This window comes from Marmota marmota, unplaced genomic scaffold, assembly GCF_001458135.2.
Source record: "Marmota marmota marmota unplaced genomic scaffold, marMar, whole genome shotgun sequence".
Classification (NCBI taxonomy): domain Eukaryota; kingdom Metazoa; phylum Chordata; class Mammalia; order Rodentia; family Sciuridae; genus Marmota; species Marmota marmota.
Genome location: NW_025999982.1, coordinates 16,458,966 through 16,478,004, shown reverse-complemented (window position 1 = coordinate 16,478,004; position 19,039 = coordinate 16,458,966). Strand labels below are relative to the sequence as shown.

The following is a 19,039-nucleotide window of genomic DNA, read 5'->3' as shown; positions in this document are numbered from 1 at the left end:
TAACATAGAATAGTCCTGACTCCTTCCAATCTATAATGTATGTTCTTCAAACCAACATTCAAAATAATAATTAGATTACAGAGCATAATTTTCTAATGCACGGGGCATTTTAATCAGCATTGCCCTTTTTCTTTCTTGTGATGTCATCAGGGTGCCTTGAACATGCAGCCTAATTTCACACAGAGCTCAGCCCTCTTTTCTTATCAACCTCTTGCAGTCTATGAAAGCCTCAGTGTGTCTCTGTCCTTTGCCACAAACATGAGGTTCAGTTTTCCTCTCATGGCCTTAGGCCTGGAGGTGGCTATGATTGTTTTATTTGGATTATTTGCAGAGTATGAGACGGATCATGGTATGATGTACCAACCCAATACCACCCAGATAACAGAATCGGAGAGATTCTTCCAGTTATATCCTCGTGAGTAGGCAATTTACTTCATATTATTTGTTTTGGGGTTCTTTGAGTTCTCAGAATGTGAAATCTTTGAATACTATAATACTGTAAGCTCTTGAGCTCCTTGTAGAATATGGGACAGTTGCAAGTGCTGAGAGTATTGTGCCTTTCTCCTGGGGCACTTGATCTTCTTCTCTCCATGATTACGATGTTTGTTAGAATCTGTGTCTATTCAAGTGTCAGAACAAGAAGCTGAAAATTAAAATAATTGGTCAATTTTTGTGTTGCTTACCACTGCCAGATGACTGTCTTTGTCCCTTGAATTGGCTACTCTTTCCATAAATAATAAAAATATTAAACCCCCTCACTATGACCACAAAGAGTTGAAGATAACTTTGTAGGAGAGAGAATGGAAACAAAACTGAGTGATAAGAAAGGGATTCTGGGCCCCAGGTAGAGTCCTAAGGTGTGAGAAAGGGTATTTAAGATGACAGAGGAAATTTCTGAAATTCAATTGAAGGAGATACACAAGGCTTTATAATATTTGAAAGAAAAGCATTTTGTTCCTTTGAGATGAAAAGGAAATTGTGAACACCTGACACATGATAAAAGCAGAATCCTTCTCTGGTAATAGTGACTGAGGAGAAATTGGGTTTCAAGCATGAAGGGGCAGGCTATGAAACAGTTAACAATGGTAGCTACACTTCACTCAGTGCTTATTATGAGCCATACATACTCATTAGCTTGCTGACCAGAAAGGGAAATTATAGTCATTATTACATAGATGGTTTATTTTTTAAATAAGGTTCAAGTAATTTAAATTTTAATTATTTAAATTGATAGCAAAGCTTATTATAATTTATAGTGTGTTTAAGCTGTTTAAAAACAATACCTGTGTTTTCATTCCTATGTTTTCTGAAGGAATTAATAACATGGGGAGTCCCATGTAGAAATTAGGACCTAGAGTGACTTAGAAAAAATACAAAATTGAAAGTTAAGAGTATGTTAGGACCATAGGTCAGAGACTCAGACTGTAAATCTAGTTGCCCTTACACTGTATAGATAACTAAGAGGGCTCTTGACTAAATAAACTTTATAATTTTCAGGTTAAAGAGCAATAGAAAAAAATCAGAATCATGCTCAACTCTGTATGCTTAGGTATATTTTATTTATTCATTCATTTATTCATTAGATAAATATATTAAGTATCAAATATGTGCTCTAGCAAATTTATTAAAAGAGAAAAGAAATACAGTACCTTAATTGTAAAACCCCATTGGCTAGAAAAGATAGCAAAAACATGAAATAAAATATAATAAGCAAAATGCCAAAAATACGATCTAAGATTGTTATTCAAATAAAATTATATTGAAACCTTAATAATTTTTGTCACACAAACTAAACTTTCTAAGTCCCAAGTCTAATCTCCTAAGTAACATTTTAATTCAGAATTTGAAATAAAAGATAATGCTAAGTGAAGCTAGACAATCCCAAAAAAAACAAATGCCAAATGTTTTCTCTGATATAAGGAGGCTGATTCATTGTGGGATAGGGAGAGGGAGCATGGGAGGAATAGATGAACTCTAGATAGGGCAGAGGGGTGGGAGGGGAAGGGAGCCAGTATGGGGTTATAAATGATGGTGGAATGTGATTGTCATTATTATCCAAAGTACATGTATGAAGACAGGAATTGGTGTGAATATACTTTGTATACAACCAGAGATATGAAAAATTGTGCTCTATATGTGTAATACGAATTGTAATGCATTTCATTGTAATATATTAATTTTAAAAAGACCAATGATAAAAAAAAAGTTACCAAATTAAAGGGAAGTTACTAAAGATCTCAAGATCTGTCGTTCAGCATGTTTATGATAATGGATACTGTATTGCAAGCTTATAATTTACCAGGAGAATAAATCTGTAATCTTCTGACTATATACACTTACATATACTTGCAGTGGTAACTATGTAGAAGTCATGGACATGTTGATTAGCTTTATTATGATGATCATTTCACAATGTACATACATATCAAAATGTACAAGGTGCACTTTAAATATATATAATGTTTATAATAATGTTTATATATCAATTATATCTTAAAACAGTTGTTTTACACATATATTCTAACAGTCACAACTCTATTACTCGTAGGGAATATATAAATTCCTTCTTTTTATAATTTGTTAAGAAAATAGTTATTAAGTTCTTACTTCTTGTCAAGAATTTTTAAGGCTTTAGGTCCTAGGCAGTGACTAAAACAGGCAAAATTGGCAAAACCCATACTGTTATGAAGTATAGTTTCCATGGGGCAAAGGGGTATGTGTGTGTGTGTGTGTGTGTGTGTGTGTGTGCACGCGCATGCAAGCATGCGCACACAATTGAAGGGTCATAAAATGCCCTGGCTATAAATGAAACAGGATTAGGAAAACTAATGCAGCAGGACAGGGATGTCTTTTCAACCTTTCTCATCCAGGGTAATATGAGAGATCTAAGTCCTAATATTCTTGAGTGCAATTAATCAAATTGTCTCCTGTGCATCTGGAATGATACTCATATGAGAAAAAATGAATTTGCATGCACATTTAAATATGTAGATGTACACATTTAGATGGTAGTAATATGCCACAAAGTAAAATTTTCACAAGGCAGCCTTCATCCATTCAAAATGCTGCTCATTTTCTCATCTATACACAATACTCTCTGCTGTAAGAGTGACTCCCAAGACCTAAAATCCTAGGTCATTCTAATATTTTAGCTCAGCTACATACACTATCCTTGTTTAACATATCTTGTAGAATAGTCTGAGAAACTACATGATTGTGGTTCAACATATATTTTTCCTACATTTGAAACAATTATACAAAGTTTATGTAACAGCATAAGTCATTGGAGAACAAATTGTTAATATTCATTATTAGAAAACAATGTTCAAGTCAAATCAGCAAACATTTCAGGTGACTACCTAGTGCCATGCAAGTGTTCCAAGTGCAGGGATTCAAGCATAGTGAGAAAGCTCCTTTTACGTCTTAAAAAATCCAATGTATTAAAATAGTTCTCAGTTGCAGGTTGGTGAAAGTTTGGGTTTTTTTTGTTTTGTTTTGTTTTTTGTTTTTTGCAAATAGGTATAATTACTTATATTTTACTTGCTTTAAAGTGGATACCAGTTTGTTCTCCCCAACCCTGCCAACTTATATTCTGCTATGCTTCTTTGAATAGAAGAAAAGAAACAGTGTATGTGACCCTTGGATTTGTACACATTCCTATGCACAACTGTGGAAGTGTGATATAATCTGAATATCATGCTTCATGTTATGAATGACCTCTGAGATACTCACTTGAGAAGCTAGCTATGTCCTTTGGCTTCTGTGTACCTGCAAAAGTGTTGATCATTCTGTTGAGTCAAAGAATTTGACAAGAACTGAAGCCTGAGTTAATCTTTACTAACACATAAACAAAACAGAGAAAAATAGAGCTGAAAGAGAAGGCCCTTTGAGGATCCTTTACATCCTATTAGAAACTGCACAAATGTTGGGTCATTAGTATGTAAGGGACATTAAAACCATGTCAGTGATCTATTCATACTCTTGTTACACTAAAATCCCTTGGTATATTCATTCACTTTCAGTGGATCATGTACCTATGTGTAATTTTGTAATATTGTTCATTGTTGATTTGAAATCTATTGACTCACTGAGTTATACAGATCTTCCATGTGTTAACAAATTGCATTACAAAATGTCAAAAAAGTATTTGTTAATACCACCAACAATCTCACCAGAAAAGTATTTAGAAGTAAATAACAGAAACTTGATAAGCTTGTAGTGACAAATTTTTTTGAAATTCGAATTTTTTAAATACTCAGAAGATCTCATGGCAACAAATACTATCAATTATTTTAAATGATTGGCAATTTCATTTTATCCATTTTGTAAAAAGTATCTGCAAAATACCCAAATCTGAAATCATTTTTTCCACATTTTTATTAGTATATTATAATAATACATAATAGTGAAATTTGTTGTTACATATTCATAAATAAAGATAACATAAAAGTGAAATTTGGTTAGTATTGGCCCCCAGTATTTCTCCTTCCCCTCCTCTCCTCCTTCCCCTGGTTCCTTTTCTCTACTGTACAGATCTCCCTTCAATTTTCATGAGATCCCCCATCTTTATTTCCTTTTTCCTCTCTAGCTTCCACATATGAGAAAAACACATAACTCTTATCTTTCTGAGTTTGGCTTATTTAATTTATATGTCGATCTTTCTTTCAAGTAACAATGGAATTCCTTAGAAAAGATTCTCAATCAGCAGCACAATTCACAATAGTCAAGCTATGGAACCAACCTAGGTGCCCTTCAACAAAAGAATGGATAAAGAAAATATGGTGTATATATACACAGTGGAGTATTACTCAGTCATTAAAAAAAGAATCACATTACGGCATTTGCCAGTAAATGGATGGAACTGGAGTCTATCATCCTGAGTCAGACTCAGAATGTCAAAGGTCAAATGTATTCCCTGATATGGGAAAACTAGTCCAAAATGAGGATGAAAAGAGCAAGAGAGAAAGGGAAAAGGGGACGGGGGATTCCATCAAAATAGAAGCAAGATCAATCGAGTACAGGAAGGGGATTGAGGGTTGAGGGGAGGGAAGAGGAACAAGATAAGAAAAGAACAGTGAAATGGATCTGACCTGACTTTCCTTTTTCCTTTTTCTACTTTTAATGTTCCTATGTACATATATGAATATGTCACAGTAAATTGCACAGTCATGGAATATATATCCACAAGGCACTAAAGACACTAACTTAAAAAAAAACTAATAATAAATACCTGAAAGATCCATAGAATAAAAAAGAAAGGTAACAGGGGGAGGGGAAAGAAGAAGGGAGGGAAAGGGGAAGAATCAGGGACTGAATTAGAGCAAATTGTATTCCATGCTTTTACACTTATGTCAAAATGAATCCTAATGTTATGTATAACTTAAAACAACCAATAAAAAATGCTCATTCAGTGAAGAACTCAAATAAGCATAAAAGGACCTTTTTTTTCTGTGATACCATTGCATTTCAGAAGGGCTATCTGTGTATTTTCATTTCACTATGCTGACTCACACAAAACAGTAAGAAGACATTTGTGGGAGGATTAGAATGAATACAATTGGTGATTTTTTTTTTACTTCTTCATCAAGAAAATTCTTAAGTAAAACTTGCTTTTATTTTCCCTGCAAGTGTGTGGTGGAGACTAGCATGACTGCTATTTCAGTTTGGTGCTGCTCTTTTCATATCTGCCAAAGCCAAAGCAGTTTTACACACCATTGTTTTTCACCGTGTGGAAATATCAACACAGTGAATAAGGCAAACAACATCTCAGAACTATCATGAACATGGGAGTAAAAAGATACATGACACACAGACACAACACAGAGAATTTAAATGGATAACAAGTCAAAATATTCAGTAGAAGGGCAATTTCGTTATAGAGGCAGTAATTAATTCAAAATGATTATTTATAAGAATATTGTATATATCCGTATAATACTGTATCAATCAGTCTTGCATTTCTTTGGATGTTGTGGTAATATTGTGGTTTTTTGGAATGATGTACTTTCACTTAGGAGATAAGTGCTTAAGTGGTTTGAGACAAAATATCACCTTACTTTTAAACGGTTTAGAAGAAGAAGAGTGTGTGTGTGTGTGTGTGTGTGTACAGAAAGGAGAGAGAAAGCAAATATAGGAAATATTAATAACTGAAAAAGTGTAGGTGAAACATTCAGTGTGCATTGTACTGTCTTTTCTAAATATTTGAAATATGAGGGGGGAGGGAAGATATTACACTAAAGACACTCCTCTCATAATAAACAAGAGTTCAACTTGTACATTATTTGTAGAACTGCAAATTAGTACAGACACTACAGAAATCAGTATGAATGCTCCTCAAAAAAGTAGGAATGGTACCATATGACCCTGTTATACCACTTCTTGGTATTTTTCCAAAGAATTAATGTTAGCATACTATATAATACAAGCATACCCATGTTTATAGTAGTTATAGTAGCCCAGTTCACAATAGACAAATTATAAAACAAGCCTAGGTGTCCGTTAAAAGATGAATGGATAAAGAATATATGATATATTATATGAAATAAGCCAGACTCAGAAAATCAAGGGTCTTATTTTCTCTCAAGTGTGGAATTTAGGAAATAAGAGGAAAGGATCTCATTACATTAGAAAATAAAACAGCAGAAAAGAGGAAGGGGATCAAAAAGAAGGGAGGAAAGAGAAAGAGGAAATGCTCGGGAGTGAAATCAACCAAGTTTTGTTATGTCATGTACAAATATAATCACAATGAATCCCACTGTTATGTATAATTATAGCACACTAACTAAAAAATACATAGAAGGGCTGGGGTTTTGGCTAAGAGGTAGAGTGCTCACTTAGCATGTGTGAGGCACTGACACCACATTAAGTAAAATAAAGACATTGTGTCTACCTATAACTACAAAATTATATATATACACACACACACACACATATATATGTGTATATATATATATATGTATATGAGAATATACATATATATATATATATATATGAGAATAGTAGAATAATATATATATATATGAGAATAGTAGAATAAAGGAAGGAGATGGGGAGGAGAAAGAAAAGAGAAAAAAATAAAGTACTGAGGAACAAAATTAATCAAATTATGTGCATTCATATGTCACCATGAAGCCCACTATTGTGTACAATTATAATATACCAATAGAAACTTTTTTTACAAAGGAAAAGATGACCTCAGAATGTTGAGGGCCACAGCCAAGTCAGGATGACGCATGGCATTTTTGCCAGAAGTAGTGGTTGAGAGGTGATGCCAGTGAGTTCTCGCGGAGTTCCTGTTGAGTTCCAGTTGAGCTCTTGGGGGGATTCCCAGAGAGTTCCCATTGGTTGGGGAAGTGCCAGAGGAGGGATATTTCCGGCTGCTGGTTCCTGGACGAGCTGAGCTGCGTGGTGTTTGGGAGGAGTTCCCGGGAGCGTGTGTGGAGCGTGCTTGTGTAGAACAGAAATAAAGTTTGTTCCTGCTTCAGTGGCTCGTGATTTGTGCCCAGCCAGACTGCAGCATCAGAATACAACCCTACTGACTCAAAAGACTGAGACTCACAGGGCCAAAATCCTATAAGTACAGCAAACTTACTTTTGCCAGCCCCCAAGCCACTAAAATAAGAAAAAATAAAGTCAATGAGCCTCTAATTGGAAAGAAGCTTTGCCATTTTCACCAGATGACCTACAAACACATTTTATGAATAAAAGCCTTATGGTCTCAATTAGAGAAATTTCCAGTGGTCCTCACCTGTGACCCCTTTATTCAGGGATAGCTAAGGCATTTCCTGAGAAGCTCCAAGTGCTGGGATTTTTGCACAAGCTATCTGATGATTCCTACCTGCAGACTTCCAATCACTTTCTCCTGAAAATGTCTCACTGAATATGCTACTTCTGTGGTTTGTTTGAATAAATGATAAATGAGAACACAGAGCAACAAAACAGTCATATAAGCAAATTAAATGCAAGAAGAGGGATATGCAGAAAGGTGCCTAGAAGTCTTCCAGTTGTGAAGATGCTGTGTGTGGGTGGATAGAGACAATTTGTGCAGCAGGCATGTATCTGAAGCAGAAGGAAAAGAGAGCTTCATTTCATTGTGTTTGTTTGGGGTGGTAGGGGATTAGAACAATGTTATGTTTTAAGCATGTGGAGTTATTGGGGCTTGCCATACATCCTAGTGCAAGGTATATGTGGAAGTAAAATAGAAAAATTAGCAAAGTGAATTAAACTTTACTAATACAATGAAAGGGATGGTGCTGGTGAGAGTGGTGGTAGTGATGATGATGATGATAGTTGAGTCCTGGCCGGTTTGGTGTCCAAACTTAAATCCAAATCCTTTGTAGTAGCAAAGGATCATACATTTTAATTAATGATAAAACCAGTAATTAAAATGAAGCTTAATTATAATGAAGCTTAATTGCATTTTTTCTAGTCCTCAGAAGAACCACTAGTATACATGTTAAAAAGAAACACCTATGATGAAGTTTGGGTTTAAAGAGTTTAAGCAATTTGCCCAAGGTCAGATGGTTAGTAAAAGAAAAAGTCTAGTTGAATTCCAACCCTGGTTGTTTACCTCTAACTTTGTGCTTTAACCACTCCACTACATTATATGGGCAGTGTTGTTTACCAGGTTGGAATTTAGGCATCATCTGTCTATAGATGTATTGTCCCCAATAGATTTTTTTTTTTTTTTGGCTTTAAATGGGTTTTAGCCATTTGGTTTATTTTTTTTATTTTTTTTTAATTTTTATTGTTGGTTGTTCAAAACATTACATAGTTCTTGATATATCATATTTCACACTTTGATTCAAATGGGTTATGATCTCCCATTTTTACCCCGTATACAGATTGCAGAATCACATCAGTTACACATCCATTGATTTTTGAAGTATTTTCTGAACTTCACAAACATCCATAGACTTTCAAAGGGCAAGAAGATATTCTTTGTGGGATAATGAATTTACTCAATAAAACAATATGAATGATTTCATTTTCCTTATTTTGAACAAATTATACTGTTCTAATCAATTGCTAAGGATACCCATAATAAACCACTGTGAGCTTAAAGCATTGCACGCGCGTGTGTATGTGTGTGTGTGTGTGTGTGTGTGTGTGTGGTGTGTGAATTTTCTACACAGGCAAAAAAAAGGTTTGATTATTTTATTTTTTAAGAGAGAGAGAGAGAGAATTTTTTAATATTCATTTTTTAGTTTTTGATGGACACAACATCTTTATTTTTTTATTTTTATGTGGTGCTAAGGATCGAACCCAGAGCCCTGCGCATGCCAGGCGAGCGCTACCGCTTGAGCCACATCCTCAGCCCAGGTTTGACTATTTTAAAATGGCTAAATTATTGTGGCCTTCCTTAAGACTGATCCTGAATGTGACAGTTTACTTAATATGTAACAATACTAAACACAAAACTTTACCAAGTATACTGTATGCACCTGAGTTTTACATGCTTATTCTGTATTTAGAATGTACTCTGTCCCCAGCACTGCAGACTCGAGGAGATAAAATAAATTCCAAGCCCTCTTGGAGACATATAAAGCAAGATTCATTTTACAAATGAGGAAACCAAGATTCGGGGAGATCCATTGATTATCCAAGGTCACATACAGCATTTAAAATTCAAATAGAGAATTGAATTATTATTTTTTATAGCACTAACATGGGTTGCACTTAGTTAAGGAGTGTGATACTTCCTTAAAATGTGAAGACACAATCATCTCAACCAGGGACATGAGAAGTCTAAGGACAATATAGGATTCTCCACTAAGATTTTTCCACTTTTATATGTTGCAGTATCTCCATTTTCTATTTGCGATTTTCAGGAAAACATTTAGAATAAAAGCACTAGGGGGTGTGGACTCAGGAAGCAGTAAGCAATGGGAGAAGGGAGCAAGAGAAAACTAGACCCCTGGTTCCATACCCCTGTTATCCTCATTCAAAACTGTGAAACTTGCCATGTACCAGGCAGAGAGTCTCAGGTACATTGAGGCAGACTTTTCTCCTTCAGTGTAAAATGTTTAAAGAAAAGCAAAGTTGTATACCATTCTGAATCCTTATAAAAGCATGATATGACTTAGATGAAGGTTTCTCAACAGCAACACTGCTAGCATTTTGAACCTAATAGCTCCTTGTTGTGAGGGACTATCCTGGGCATTATAAGATATGTAGCAGCATCCCTAGTCTCCAGCCTCAGGACTTCAGCTTCCCCATCCCATCCACCCCCTCACATTGTGAGAACCACAGACATCTCCAGATTCTGCCAAGTATATCCAAAGTGCTAAAACTGTCCTCTGTTAAGAATAAATAATTTAGAAAAGTCTTGAAAATCTTCAAAACTTTTTGGAAAATCTTACCAATGTGAAGATCCCTAACTAAATCCTTCTTTCCTCTACAGAAACTAGAACAAAACTAAATTTGTGGCCTCTTCCTTGTTGGCTCACAAATTCTTAAAACAGGGGTAAATTATAATACAAATAATAGATGAGGTTTGTGTGCCCTCTTGTGGTGTAATTCAGTAACAAGCATTAGATAGGGGCCGGTGGACAAAAACAAAACATTTGCACAGTTAATATAGAAAACTCCCTCCCCTTATGGAAAATGTCGGGTTTTCCATCACAGGGAGAAAGGGACAAACCTGAAGAGTAACTTCTCCTGATGTAACACAGTACAAAATTATATAAAAACAATTTTTAAAATTAGTTGGTTACTGCAAACTTTAAAATCAGTAAATTATAGAGAGAACAAGAATACTCTAAGAAATAAGAAAAGAATGTTTAGGAAAGCAACTTTGTGTAATGACAGTAACAGCGAAGTAAATGGGTAGTAGCAGAACCTTGAAACATAAAACTAAATCTTTATTTTTATAGGATCCTTATTTTTATTCCAGTCTTTTACAAGTAATTCACCTAACTTCTCTGGGCCTTAGGTTCCTAACATGAAAATCAAATTAAATAAATATTAGATGACACTTCAGACATCATATAATCCAAATCTTCCGTAGAAAAGGAGAAATGGAGTCCCAGAAAGGTTTAGTAAAATCATGGTTAATAAGAGTCATGCTTATTCTCTAAATTGCCCTCCAACTTAGTCTATTATATAAAGCACATATTTACATGTAAAAGTTAAATGGCGGCTATTTATAAAGAGAAATGAATATATATGGTCAACTATATTTCACAGGTTGGTTTTAGTTGACAGATGACCATCAGTGGCTCAGGTGCAATCCCAGCTTTGGGGTTCCCTGGGTAAGTATGGGATGAGGGTCAATGCCATAATGATCAGCCCTGTGGGAGAAAGGTTTGGGCAGGAGAAGGACTCAGCTCCTCCACAGGAGACTCTGAGGCTGGGATTGTCTAACTTCGGGTGGTCTTCTCCTGAGACAAGGGAATGCTTGTGTGAATCAGTCATGAGGTACAGACCACCCTGGGGAAGAGCTGTGACCATGAGCAAAACAAGAGCATTTTCCAGAAAGAATTCAGAGTTTAGTGCTGTCATCTGGCAGCACTCTGAATAGCTGATGCAAATTGGAGGTATAAGAGCTTTGATTCTGAGAGGACGTCTCATTGTCTATCTAATACAGAAGGCTTGCCTGAATGGGGTACCCTGGTCTCCCACCCTCAGAAACACTGCTTCCTGAGCCTGTGATGGAGCAGAAGAGGAGCCAAACGGACACCCCTACATGCCTTGGGAGACCAAGCAGACCTTGGTCATCTTAATACTCCCACCATGCTTGATTAATGGAAAAATGCATGGAATCAGACCCGAATTCCAATCCTGACACCACCTTTTATGAAACTGATTGACTTCTTATCTCAGCTTCCTCTAGGACATATTTTCTATACATGTCTTTCCTGCTATCACTTCCACTTACACCTCCATGTACAATAATTACACTAATTCAACACCTAAAATTTTCTCCCTCTGGTGTCACATTTGCTTCCAATTTAATTATTTTTTGTTCACCTACTATACTGAACTAAAGGAATTGTCAATAGTCAACAATTTTCAGTGGCAAGTTTGGTGCAAAAATATCGATTTGGGTCAGAGGGGAAGGTACCAGGGATTAAACTCAGGGGCACTTGAACACTGAGCCACTTCCCCAGCCCTATTTTGTATTTTACTTAGAGACAGGATCTCACCGAATTGATTTCACAATCTGACTGATTGAATTCACAATCCTCCTGCCTTATCCTCCACAGCTGCTGGGATTACAGACATTTGCTATGCGCCTGGCAAAAAAAAAAAAAAAAATATATCAATTTTGCCTATCCAAACACATGTTTCAGTCAACTAAACTCTAGTTTCCTTGAGGGAATAGCCTGTTTCACTATACCACATTTGACCATGTGTTTCATTTGCATAATATTTACTGTATGCAAATACTTCTACATAGGTTATACCACTTAGAGTAGCCCTGTGTTATAAGGTTTGTAGATGAAACACTGAAACTCATAGACAATAGGTGACTACTCAAGGTCACATAATCCTGAGATAGAATAGGGGAGCCTAAGCCCATGTTTCCAGAAACTAAGTCAAGTGCTCTTTCTTTAACAGGGCAGAGCTTTTATGTTTGTTTACAGCCTCATGGTTTTGTAAAGTGGTTTATAAATGTCTATAACAACATTTTCCAAATAGACTCAAATAATGATCCGGTAACACTTCCAGGACTGGTACTATTATACCCATTTGGTAAATGGATACTCCTTATTTATTCGTTCATCCATCAGACATTTATTGCTACTTCTGTTATATGCAAGGTATCTTCCCAAATTCAAGGAGAAAAAGATAAATATGTCCTAATCCCTTCAACCAAGAAACTCACAGTTTAAGTCACATATGTAATCCCACGTCTGTAATCCCAGCGACTCAGGAGGGTAATGCAGGAGGAACACAGGTTCAAGGTCAGCCTGGGAGACTTACCAAGAAGCTGTCTCATAATAAAAATTAAAAAGGGCTGGGGCTCTAGTTTAGTGGCAGAGAATGCTCCTGTGTTCAAACTTTAGTACTCCAAAAAAAATTTTTTTTTTTAAGAACATCATACTAAGTGAAATAAGTGAACCTCAGAAAGTCAAGGATTGATTGTTTTCTCTCATGTGCAGAAGCTAGAGAGAGAAAGAAAACATAAAGGAATCTCACAAAAATACAAAAGAGATCAGTAGAGGAAGGGAATTGAAAGAGGGAAGAGGAAAGAAAGGACATGGGTAAATGCTGGGGAACGAAATCTAACAAATTATGCTATCTGTGTATGAATATACCACAATGAATCTCATTTACATACATAACTATAATGCACTAATTGGAGTAATAAAATAATTATAATAGAAGGAAGATAGGTATAGCAAGTGGATCGAGAAAAAAGAGGGAGAAAGGGAGGGAAAGGGAAGGTATTGGGAAATGAGATCGATCAAATTATTATTATATGAACATAAAAATAAGGTATAATAAATCCCACTCTTTATTTTTCCATATTTTTAGTGTTGCACTATAATTATACACAATGGTGGTATTATATATAATTATAATATACCCATTAAAAATATTTTTAAATAAGATTATAATCCAGTGTAGGAGATAAATACCTCATGGACTAGTTAACCATTACAGTATAATGTATGCAAGATAAATGCTAATGCAACTTGGCAAACAAAAAAACTGAGGTGTAGAAAGAAACTGTGTAAATAACAAGAAGAAATATTAATTTTTTTCTGGAGTATTGGGAAAGTCTTTCTAGAGGGTGTAATATTTATAGTGTGCTTTGGAAAGCTTTTCTTGGGTACAAAATCTCACACACACACACACAAAAAAAAAAAAATCTTGGAAAATCTTTAGGGAGAGAATGAAAATCACATTGGTATTATAGTTTGTAGTTTTCTAAGAAAAAATTCAAATTGTACATAACTTGTCAAAGTCTTGTGGCTGGTAAGTAGCCAAGTTGGCTTTGGAACCAGCCTTTTGCCTCCCAGTTGATGCTCTCCTCTTGTAAGGTTTTATGTAAAGGTTGATTTAATAAGTGCTATGTACTACGATACAACATGTTCTTTGTACTCCCCTCATGAAGACTGTCCTCTGTTCTTTTTCAGTATTCCAAGATGTGCATGTAATGATATTTGTTGGGTTTGGCTTCCTCATGACCTTTCTGAAAAAATATGGCTTCAGCGGTGTGGGTATCAACCTATTTGTCGCTGCTCTGGGCCTCCAATGGGGCATTATTATACAAGGGATCCTGCACAGCCATGGAGAGAAAATTCAGATTGGAATCAAAAAGTGAGTATCTTGGCTATGGTCTAAATGTTTTTGCCTCCTCCCCACCAAATTCATCTGATGAAATCTGAACCCCTAAAGTGATAGTAGAAGGTGGGCTCTGTGGGAGGTGATTGGTTCAGGAGGGTAGAATTTCCATAAAGGTAGATGCCTTTAAAAAAGAAGCCCAGGGGCTGGGATTGTGGCTCAGTGGTAGAGCGCTCGCCTAGCACAGGCAGGACCCGGGTTTGATCCTCAGCACCACATAAATATAAGGGCATTGTGTTGTGTCCATCTACACCTAAAAGTATAATAAATATATTTGTTAAAAAAAGAAGCCCAAGAGAAAATCTTCTCCCTTTCCATAATGTCAGGACACAGCTGGAAGTAACATCTATGAACCAGAAAGCAAGCCCTCACCAGACACTGAATCTGTCAGCATCTTGATCTTGTTCTTCTAAGCCTCCAGAATTATGAGAAATAAATTTCTGTTGCTTATAAGTTACCCAATTTATGGTATTTCACTCTAGCAACCAAAGAATAGTAAGACAATCCTTTATTTTTCAACCACTGTGTTTTCAGATCAGTTGTTTCTCTGGTTCATTGTCACTCTGGCTCTAAATTATCTGGCAAATTGTCTCTTTAGGCAACAGAAGAGTATTGAAATCTGAGGGTCCAAATCAGTGTCTTGCTCTACTGAGCTGAGTCATCCATTCATGTCTATAACATCTCTGGTTTAAAATAAGAAATCCCCATTCATAAAATAATTGTTCCTTTCATCTCAGCTATGAGTAACAAAAATCTGTCATTAGATTTTTTTTTGAAGATTTTTTTTAGATGCAATTATGTATTCTTGTTGTGAGACTATCAATAATTGCTCTAGGAAATAATTCTGTTTTCAGATCAACAAAACTAAAGTACTCTAAATGAGATAAAGGAAAAAGTGAGTTAAAACAAAGAAAAGTAAGGGCAACTGAAGAGCACATGGGAGAAAGGAGGTGGGGGAGGAAGTGGCAGTAAGAGTGGTCCTGGGAGGAATACAGGATGAATGGAGAGGGGCTTGTGCCCAGCAAGGGTGGTGCTGTAGCTCCACCTTAGGACTCACATACATTTTGTATGGACTACTTTTCAATTGATTCTTTCTTTCCCTCAGCATAATAAATGCAGACTTCAGTACAGCCACTGTTCTGATTTCTTTTGGAGCTGTCCTAGGAAAAACAAGTCCCATCCAAATGCTCATCATGACAATTTTAGAAATTGCTGCCTTTGCTGGCAATGAATATCTGGTTGGTGAGATATTTCAGGTAAGGATTAAAGTGTTTATACTTGGCTAGCTCTAGCCAAGAGCTCTGACCTCTGCAAGTATCGGGTAGCCTCTCTATTGCTGGGGCAAACCTCAATGACAGGTGATAGCACAGCAGTGACGATAGCCATGGCTTCTGAGTGATGTTGTAAACGAGGGTTTCTATACACCATCTCACCCCATCCTCACAACAGCGTAAGGCAATATAGCTGTTGTGACCATTTACACACAATAAAACTGATGACCAAGCCAGGCGCAGGGGCACACGCCTGTAATCCCAGGAGCTCAGGAGGCTGAGGAAGGAGGATCACAAGTTCAAAGCCTCTGCAAAAGCAAGGCACTAAACTCGCTTAGTGAGACCCTGTCTAAATAAAATACAAAATAGGCCTAGGATGTGGCTCAGTGGCCAAGTGCTCCTGAGTTCAACCTCTAGTACCCAAAAATAAAATAAAATGATGACCACAGATGCTAAATCCCACCTTTCTGGGATTGAAACTCACTGTTTTCTAACTCCGTGACTCTTTTTATTACACTTTGTTGCTTATCAAATGATTAACTCCTATTCATATTTCAAACATAAGAGAATAGCCTGTAAAAAGCCTTATACAAGCTATTGTTAAGGTCTTGATCAAATTTCTTTCTCTCCATGAAAATTTCATTGATTTCCCCAAGGTTTAGAAACAGATTATTTTCTTATTTTGTTTGTACATCTATTGAACATTTCATGCAATTTTAAATATTTGAATTTCCCAGGTATTGGTGATTCACTGAGAAACAAAATAGTTGAGGCTCCTCTCTTAATAGAACTTAAAATCTAGTGAAGGAGACAAAAATCAAACAAATAATTACACATCCATCCCACCTGCCATAGGCACAAGAAATAAGGAGTAGGGTGAGGGGACATAAGAAAGTACTTAATTTAGATTGTAGAGTCAAGGAGGGGCTTCTCTGAGGAAGTGACAGTTAAGCTGGACCTGAAGGGGAGGTGAGAGTTTCTCAAGTAACTAGTAGGGAGAAATGTACTATAAGCCAAGGTAACAGTAAGTACAGAGCCTCAAACTGGTATTGAGGAACCCAAGGGAAACCTCTAGTTAAAGCAAAGGGAGCAGGGCTCAGTGGCACACACCTATTATCCCAGTGGCTCAGGAGGCTGAGACAGAAGGATCTCGATTTCAAAGCCAGTCTCAGCAATGGTGAAGCATTAAGCAACTTAGTGAGACCCTGTCTCTAAATAAAATACAAAATAGGGCTGGGGATGTGACTCAGTGGTTGAGTGCCCCTGAGTTCAACCCCCCCGGTACCCTAAAAAATAAAAATAAAGCAAGGGGAAAGGTTTGGCTGATACAAATGAAGCCTCCAAGTTAAGAAAATCAGATTAATCAAAGACCCTGCAGACGTTTGGTGGCTCCAGCAGGAGAAACAGAACAGTTTCTTTTGCCCAAAGTAACGTGGGCTTTTAAAGAGAGACACAGACTCATGTGATATTTGTAAAGTCCAAGTAGGATTAATTGCCGCCTCCTACTCTCCTGAAACCACCAGGTGAAGCTTAGGAAGGTTTCCCAACTGGGAGGGGACCCAGTGTTGTCTGGAGGCTGGAGGTTGACAGAAAGGTCAGAGGTGCTATGAGGACACCTGGAATCATTCCAGCCACGTATGGCTCTTCAGGGGAACGAGATCCATCCATGTCCAGACAAAGATGGACACATCCAGAATAATCTTTTTACTTCCCCTCAACCCAATTTGAAAATCTTTAATTTGTATTTTTCTCCTGACTGAATAAATGCTGGAGCAACCAAGTCGGCGTGGCACTCTGCTTTGCTCTAGAGGCAGGAAATGCAGAAAACTGGGTCACACTGATGTCACGTCTCAAGAGGAAACTAAAACATGTTCTTTCAAGTCAGTCTGTCTCTCTCCCCCTACTATTAGTTTATTATATAACTAGTGTGACAGTCCTTTCGTTGACATCTGTAGTGAGTTTGATTTCACCTCTATTTATGTGCATGCCATTTTTCCCCCTTAGGCCACTGATATTGGGGCATCAATGACCATCCACACCTTTGGGGCCTACTTTGGCTTGGCTGTAGCAGGCATCTTATATCGATCTGGCCTGAGAAAGGGGCATAGGAATGAAGAGTCTACGTACTACTCAGACATGTTTGCAATGATTGGTGAGTGGGGATGAACTTGGCTGATTTTTGTCTTTTTGGTCAGGCATGCAGGAAAGTTACTTCAATATGGTTGCAAAGATGCTTAAAAAGGAACCTCCTTTGAAGACGACTCTGTTTATGCTGCCTCAATGCTCCTCTTTTCTCCTAAATCTAGATAACTAAGCCTAAAATTATAAACAATGTCAGTGACCTCAGCAAACTGCCTCCTTTGTATGGTCTTCCCCATTCAGAACTAATAGTCCCTCGTATGATTTGCAGGGACTATTTTTCTATGGATATTTTGGCCCAGCTTTAATTCAGCCATTGCAGAACCTGGAGAGGAACAGAATAGGGCCATCGTCAACACTTACTTCTCTCTTGCTGCCTGTGTGCTCACAGCCTTTGCCTTATCCAGCCTTGTCACACATGGAGGCAAGCTCAATATGGTGAGTGCCCTGTCAACCCCCGTGCAAATTTCACTCAGTGAAGCTCGCAGTTGCTCCAATAAGTCAGTCATTCCTGCCTTACTGCTGAGCTACCAGGACAAACCACAAAACCACACACACCTTGGAGAATGTTTTAAAGAAAAGTAATAATGTTTATTCATTCATTCATCAAATGTGTACTCTGACAAATTCAGGTGTTCTCAAGAGATTTACAGTCTATAGGAAAGGTACGTGGTAAAAAATCAAAGCTTTAAAGTATACTTCTTTCATAATAGACCTAACTGTTCCAAAGTTCTTAAAAAAAACTTCTTTAAATACAAGACCTGTCAAAGAGTAAAAAAAAAAAAAAAAAAGAATAACAATGGCATATGTTTATTGGATATTCCTGACTAAATATTCCTCTCAAAGAAATAACTACTAAATGCATTGTGGGATCCTGAATAGGATTCTGGAAAAGAAAAGGACCTTAGTAGGAATAATAGTGAAAATCAAATAGGATCTTTAATTATTAACTCAGTGCTAATTTCATTTTTCTATAGTCATGTAAGATGTTAACACAAGGGAGATGAGTGAGGTATGTAAGGAAAATGCCTACAGTATTTTTGCAACTTTAACGTGTATAAAACTAGTTCAAAAGAATATACTGTTGGGCTGGGGATGTGACTCAAGTGGTAATGTGCTCGCCTGGCATGCTTGAGGCGCTGGGTTCAATCCTCAGCACCACATAAAATAAATATGTTGTGTCAGCTGAAAACTGAAAAACAAATATTTTTTAAAATTCTCTCTCTTTCCCTCCTTTCCCTCTCTCTCTCTCTTCTCTCTCCCTCTAATATATATATATATATATATATATATATATATATATATATATATATATATATATATATATATATATA

General features: G+C 36.6%; 1 protein-coding gene across 1 annotated transcript in view; it reads left to right on the top strand.

Annotated features, from left to right (window-relative positions):
• Positions 1-221: 221 nt before the first annotated feature.
• Rhag (Rh associated glycoprotein) overlaps positions 222-19,039 on the top strand; it is a 28,564-nt gene continuing 9,746 nt past the window's right edge. Inside the window, exons 1-5 of the mRNA XM_015487841.2 lie at positions 222-415; positions 14,088-14,271; positions 15,401-15,551; positions 17,571-17,718; positions 17,977-18,143. Coding sequence (XP_015343327.1) covers positions 259-415; positions 14,088-14,271; positions 15,401-15,551; positions 17,571-17,718; positions 17,977-18,143 — 807 coding nt within the window. The 5' untranslated portion in view covers positions 222-258. The remainder of the gene's footprint in view (positions 416-14,087; positions 14,272-15,400; positions 15,552-17,570; positions 17,719-17,976; positions 18,144-19,039) is intronic.